Here is a 6,755-nt window from a genome sequence, read left to right as displayed (position 1 = left end):
CTGAGCACAGAGAGACCCTGAAGTTGTTATGTGAGAGACAGAAAGCTGTTCTGTGTGATTTGTAGAGATGGGAGAGACCACAGAGGTCATGAGTTCAAATCTGTGAAAGAGACGCAGGACGACATCAAATACCTGGCCTCAGCCTTTTCCCACCTGCAAGAGGACATCAGTGAGTTGGAGAAGTTCCTAGAGATCGAGTGTAGTGCTGCTGTGAGCACGCAACAGAGAAACAGTCTCAAAGCCCAGATCAAAGCCCAGTTTGAAGAGCAGCTGAGAAAAACTCATTGGATATGCAGCGATTTGACTCAGAAGGTGAATAATAAACATCTTAAATGTTTCCAGACTGCCGCTTCTTATCTTGACCACATGATGCTGCTTAACACTGCCTACTGTAATGTGAGGAGAATGCCTGTTCAGAGATACACCGTATATCCACTTGTGGTTTTGCATAATGACAGACGGTATGTTGTATGAATGTGAAGTGAACGAGTAAATGTTATAGAGGAATGTTCCAGCGTTACAGTTTTCAGGCAGATGATTGGTTCCCTTATCCAGTATGTAAATATGTTTGTTTATAAGAGATCACTTTTCTTCATAATGAATGACCAACAAAATAATTTATTAAGAAAATAAACATTACATTTTGAAAAATATACGGCTCTGCCTCCATAAATATGTATTATCAGTATGTCATTGATCTTTCTAAAAACACATTCACAGATCTGTGATGAGTAACATCAAGTAAACAAAATACATATGGAAATTCTATCAGCTTCAACAATTTTGGTACAAAGTCACATCACTCACTGTAACACTATTGGTCCAAGTAGTCTCTGTGAAGGGAGAGGAGGCCAAGTCTCAGACAGGGGACTTTCCTGAGTCCAGGAAGGAGGCACCAGGATTCCCACACAATGTCCCCCATTGTCCCCAGGAATTATGGAGCAACTAAGTGTCCATTTGTTGGCTTCATTCCAACCAGATAACACAAACATAGGTATTACAAACAGTAACTGTAGTCTAAAAAGACATCAATGGCACTTGATCCTCTTATTACAATCTGTTGGTTTGCAAGAGGGCTAGGAACTAATGCTGATGGTGCTTGACGAATGTGGAACAGTAGAGGGTATTCAAGAATAAGTGCCTTCAATCTTCAATTCTCCTCCTAACTGGGGTGTGGGGTCTCGGTTGTTCTCTGAAACTGAGGAGACGAAGGACATCGTCATCATCATCATCATCATCAGGCTGTAAGAAGGAACTACTCAAAAGGTGACAGAACGTTGAGAAAATCTATCAATACTATAAAATTTAATGAGGAAAATTATTTAACTGTATGTTGTATTGGGCTACATATCTTGTTTTTTTTATTATTTCACCATAAATGTAAAAAGTTCTTCTTCGTCAAATCAAATCTAACTTCTGAACACTATCACACATCAATGTCCTTTTGGTCCTCTCTGTCCTTGGTATTGTTCAATGCAGCACTCTCTCACCTGTGTATAGTTGTTGGGAGGGAGGAGGGGGTCCGGGCGTGAGTAGTTAGGGGGGTTGGCCAGGGGGTCGTAGCCGAGACTGGCCAGCATGGGGGCGATGTTGGCCATGTCATGCACCACATCTGAGGGGATGTGTCCAACCCACTTAGAGAGGGCGTCAGTGTTCACCGGGTTCACCACCTGGTCCGTCGACCTCTCCACCCTGCAGGAGAAATCATATTATATAGTATTACATAGTATATATACACACTCATCGGCCACCTTATTAGGTACACTTGTTCAACTGCTCGGTAACGCAAATATCTAATCAGCCAATCACATGGCAGCAACTCAATGCATTTAGGCATGTAGACCTGGTCAAGACGACCTGCTGAAGTTCAAACCAAGCATCAGAATGGGGAAGAAAGGTGATTTAAGTGACTTTGAACATGGCATGGTTGTTGGTGCCAGACGGGCTGGTCTGAGTATTTCAGGAATTGCTGATCTACTGGGATTTCCACGCATAACCATCTCTAGGGTTTACAGAGAATGGTCAGAAAAAGAGAAGGTGTGTGCGAAAGATTGACAGAGAGAGAGATGTGAGCTGTGAACATGTCTCTTTCACTGTGTCGGCTGCTCAAGACAAGGATGCTTTTGAGCTATGTGCCAAATTACACTTCTCATCCAAAAATACCTGCCCTCTTCTACCCAGCAGCTGAGGGGGGAGGGAGGTATGGAGAGAAGGAGGAAGATGAGGACAGAGAGAGGAGGAGGAGAGACATGAACAGAGAAAGATGGGAGAGGGGGCAGAGGCAGATAGTCTGTGAACCATACATAGGTGAATTTGTCTATAGGTAAGGAAAGATTCATGTTTCTGAAGGGATATTTCATGCATTCAAAGTCCAGAAAAAGAGGCACTGGTTGTATTCTGATTCTCTACCCTTCACCCAGAACCGTGAACTGGTGCACTTTCCCTCATGCGCCTAAAGGCGTTGGACTGGAGCAAGATGGCTAGAGAGTTTCCACCATTTTGCTTACACCAGCCCATTCCTTTAAAATCCATGAGGAGAGGGTACGAGTGCACACTTCTGGGAATGGGTTGAGAATAGGACCACTGCTCCAGAAATACACACTCACTTGGACAGTGACACTCCCCCAACCTTGCCGATCAGCTCTTCGTGGTGCAGCACAGCCGGGTCCCACGGCAACTCCAGGAAGTGCAGCAGCTTCTTCATTTCTACCTCTGGGTGCAGTACTAGCTGCTCGTAGCGCACAGGCAGACAGCTGCCCTCTAGCGCCCCCTGGCACTGCCCGTACATGGCTTCCACTGCACGACTCCACTTGGTCAGACAGTCCCTGTAACTAGTCAGGTCAAAGCCAGAGATGGTCACCTGCAGAGAGAGAGAGGTGGAGAGAGCAAGAGGTAACCCATACAATCTAGAGTGAAGTGTGTGTCTAGACCACAAACTTGCCAATGAGGAAGTGCATCAGTCAGACCTCTCCAACAAGAGAGAACCCACACACACACACACACACACACACACACACACACACACACACACACACACACACACACACACACACACACACACACACACACACACACACACACACACACAGTACCTTGCGTGAGATCATGGAGTGGACGGTGGCCCGTCCGTCTCGTAGCATGAGTACAAACTTGGCCTTGGGGAAGATGCGGGCCAGATAGGACAGAGACTTCAGGGCAAATGGGTCCTTATTACACAGGCGGGCCGCAGGCTCCCCGTGCCCAACTATCACCTGGAGGATGTATTTGTATAGATAAATAGATAGTTACAATTAAGATTCAATGTGTAAGTACATTATACTTGGCCGACACTGTACCTGCCTAAGCAATTATTTCTATGTAAATACATGGTTTTAGCTTGAAATAATGATAGTTAACACCCCTCCCTCATGACTCACCTCCAGTAGAAATGCTCGAACCGCAGAGTCCAGCACCTGGTCAGTGACCCCGGCTTCGTCCAATCGGACTCTCTCTCTGGCGGAGCGGCTCCAGGTGGCGCGCATGGACAGGAGGCGTGGAATCACACGTGTCTCCTCCCCACACCGCACAGCATTGTGGGCATCCAGCATGGCACGCATCAGTGTGGTGCCACTCCGAGGGAATCCACCAATGAAAATGAGGGGTGTGTCTTCGCCGTAGTAAATAGGAGGGGATTGGCTCTGATTGACAGATCCCAGGAAGGAGTCTGCCCAGGTGTGTCGATGGCCTTTTTGTTTGGGTGGGCAGTCGATGCTACTCAGCCCCAAGTAGAGAAGGGAGGCGGAGCAGAAGAGAACACAGCCCAGCAACATGCTCACCCTTGGATTCCTCATGTTTATAATTAGGCTGGAGTCTATCAGGGCTTCAGCCAGTCCAATGCAATCCACACCCTGGAGATCTTTAGGGTTGTATTGGGGGTAAAGTGAGGGACAGGGCTAGAAAAGTAGGGCTTGGGGTTAAGGTGTAGAGGCTTTAAGAGACAGGGGGAGTGAAAGTCAGGGGGATTCAGGTGTGAGAGAGGGTGAAGAGAGGGGCAGTGCCGCTTAAGGCTTGAATACAGAGGCTGGGGGATATGGACAGTGACTGGGGATATTCCTGGCTAACGTAGAACCCCCTCCTCACTCTAGAGCCCCCCATAGTGGTCGAGAGAGGGGTCCTCTCCTTTTGTTCCAGCCCCATCCATGACTCTGACCCATTATACCTACAAAACATACAGAAGAAAACAACCTGCGTCAACACCAATACACCATGAGAAATAAGATACTTCATTTTTTTAAAAGGTTAGTATGAATGTAATTATAATGGTAAATTGTAAATAAAATAATTTTAAAATAACACAATTTGAATGACGGAACTCTTCAATGAAAACTGCACAGGAGTTGAGCTTAGTCCAGATAGACTTCTGACACATTCATATTCCACATCCTTCATTTGGAGAGCCACTAACTTCGACATTGCTACACTCTCCTTCATGCTGTCCAAACCCTCTCTCTCCCTGACACCAACACACACACACACTGCATGCAAAGCCACTAATTGCTACTTTCCTATGTTTTCATATTCAGTGACAGCTTCCTCAACCACACTAGAACACAAAGCAATTTGTTTGGATCTTATGAGTCACACTACATTACACTGAAACTCCATAGCTGCTGCACGAGTGACCCTATAGTTCCTTGTGTATTTCAACAGCCAAATCCAGTATGGTGTTTGGCCTACTTCACCAGATTTACTAGGCTTGCACTGATCCAAACACATTAAAACCATTAGCACATTATTATCCTGCTTTTTTTAATCTCCTTTGAAAAATACAAGTGCCATAATTCCTCTCACAAAACGCTTAGGCCTAGTAAATATGGCCTTGGCCTCTTGCAAATACTTAGGACTGCATCTCTCTCGCAGTTTTTCCTCAAGCAGATTATTTACTCAATGCCCTGGAATCAAAGAGTAGACTAAAGAGGATTCTCTTATAAGCTCTCCCAGTGTCCTACTCTCATCTATTTAGGGATATGGAGGAAACTGGGCATCTGGATGGGGAAAGACTAAAGGGACCTTCCTTACCAGCACCCTATTATAAAAGCCCAATTAGGGCAAAACCTAAAACTGACCCTAACATTAACTGGACCCTTAACCTGAACCCTAACCAAATGTAAACCAATTCGGAATTTCAACATCGGTTTGCTGGTCAGGCGTCCCCTTAGTTTTTCCACATCTGGTTGCCACATGTGAGAGAAGTGTGGAGAGAAGTGGGCAACACCCTACTTCCTGGAGTACTTGTAAAGTTCTAACACATAACTGTACAGAAATGGTTGAAGCCTGATGATAGATTGCACCATAAAAGAGCACTAGGCCAGGAATGCATGAATCATTGTATCGGGCTGCTCTACAAGTCTTTTTTCAGATTTATAAAAGTAATGTTTCATATGTAATTTTCTACGCTTTTTTATAGCTTTTTAGTAGATGTGTGCACACACGTGACCTGAGAATAAAGCATGGAATGAATGCATCGTTAGTAGATCATCAGGCTAGGCTATGAATACAGATGTAATCTTTTCTGGGGTTAGGGCTGTGAGATAACATTCAATTGCAAACACTGACCAGGTGTATGAAGGTCTGGCATCTACAGAAGGCTGACAGTGAGCAGGAAATAGTAAAGAGGTGACAGATTGAGGCGCAGTCGTGTGTGTGTGTGTGTGTGTGTGATTATTCCACGACTCAGTAAACCTCAGATCGTTTACGAAGGCTAAACCAAAGAGGCTTCCGATCATTATCTGTTTCTGCAGGCTAGCGGTTCGCAAAAATGCACCTCGATCAGGCAACCAGGTGAGACTTACAGTGGTGGGAAGCGCTGAGTAGGAACATGAAATGGTCATAATACACGTACTAAATAACACAAGAGAAAATCCTAAATGTTTCCGAATATGCAAGTAAACAGCAATCGAAATATGAATAGACGATCGGATCACTCACCAAGACAAGAATTCGTCTGAGGAAAATGCTAATGTGTGAAACAAACTGCAGCTATGAATCGGTCAACTTTCCTCAACTCAAGTCGAACTGCATTCCTGAATTCCTCCAATATACCAGTATAACAGCAAGTAGGCCTATATTCCTCTGGGATTTGACCTCAAACTCGCATACATTTCACAACCTGTACAGAGTGTCACCAGTGAAGTTCAGATCGTCTGTTGTCGTGCAACATTAAGTGGAGAGGTGAAGAAATCTGGCTGCTGATTGGTCAATAACAGGTCTAAATTCCGAGGCACGACATGTATCGACAAAACCCATTGGTGGACAGTGTTGAAAACGTAGCATTGGTTTAAAGGTACAGGCATAAGAAGTGATGAAAACGTTATTTTGTTCTGAAAATGTAACCCGGTAACATGTATATTTATAATTGTCTAGTAAATTGTCTGCAATTCAACCTGAGGCTGCTAAATGTACAAGTGCTCCATGAACAATATAAAACAATATATTGTTGTCTAAAACAAAACAATACAATCTTTAATGTCAATTATACAACAGATATTATATTTTTGCTGTCTCAAGACCTCAGCCTAAGACACATATTGCATATACACACGTCAATTTCAGGCTGGGAGCAGCACAGCGTCAGCCACAGTGCAGTGCAGGGTTAACCTCCATGCTACCACCACCCCTACACTTGCAGTCTCTCTTTTTCCCCTATTATTTTCTTTCACTTAATTTGTCCTATATTCTACATCTGCTCTTACCATCCTGAGCATTTCTCTTTCCTT

General features: G+C 44.5%; 1 protein-coding gene across 1 annotated transcript; it reads right to left on the bottom strand.

The window, feature by feature from the left end:
- Positions 1-608: 608 nt before the first annotated feature.
- On the bottom strand, positions 609-6,160 carry tpst1l (tyrosylprotein sulfotransferase 1, like). Its single transcript, XM_083691435.1, has 6 exons — positions 5,968-6,160; positions 3,417-4,198; positions 3,093-3,251; positions 2,607-2,860; positions 1,491-1,692; positions 609-1,198 (listed from the first exon to the last, which is right to left on the bottom strand). The coding sequence occupies exons 2-6, from the start codon at positions 3,828-3,830 to the stop codon at positions 1,163-1,165; spliced, it is 1,065 nt and encodes a 354-aa protein (XP_083547561.1). The 5' UTR covers positions 3,831-4,198; positions 5,968-6,160; the 3' UTR covers positions 609-1,162.
- Positions 6,161-6,755: the final 595 nt, after the last annotated feature.

The sequence above is a fragment of the Argentina silus genome (assembly GCF_951799395.1).
Source record: "Argentina silus genome assembly, chromosome: 2".
Lineage (NCBI taxonomy): Eukaryota > Metazoa > Chordata > Actinopteri > Argentiniformes > Argentinidae > Argentina > Argentina silus.
This window is presented reverse-complemented; position numbering and strand designations above follow the sequence as displayed.

What these genes read in the sequence shown, in the direction of transcription:
- tpst1l (XM_083691435.1), bottom strand. Translation starts at nt 3,830, where the DNA reads ATGAGGAATCCAAGGGTGAGCATGTTGCTGGGCTGTGTTCTCTTCTGC. An exon ending in TTCGAGCATTTCTACTGGAG is followed by an intron (nt 3,252 to 3,416) that starts GTGAGTCATGAG and finishes TACATCCTCCAG; the next exon opens with GTGATAGTTGGGCACGGGGA. An exon ending in GGGGGAGTGTCACTGTCCAA is followed by an intron (nt 1,693 to 2,606) that starts GTGAGTGTGTAT and finishes TTTCTCCTGCAG; the next exon opens with GGTGGAGAGGTCGACGGACC.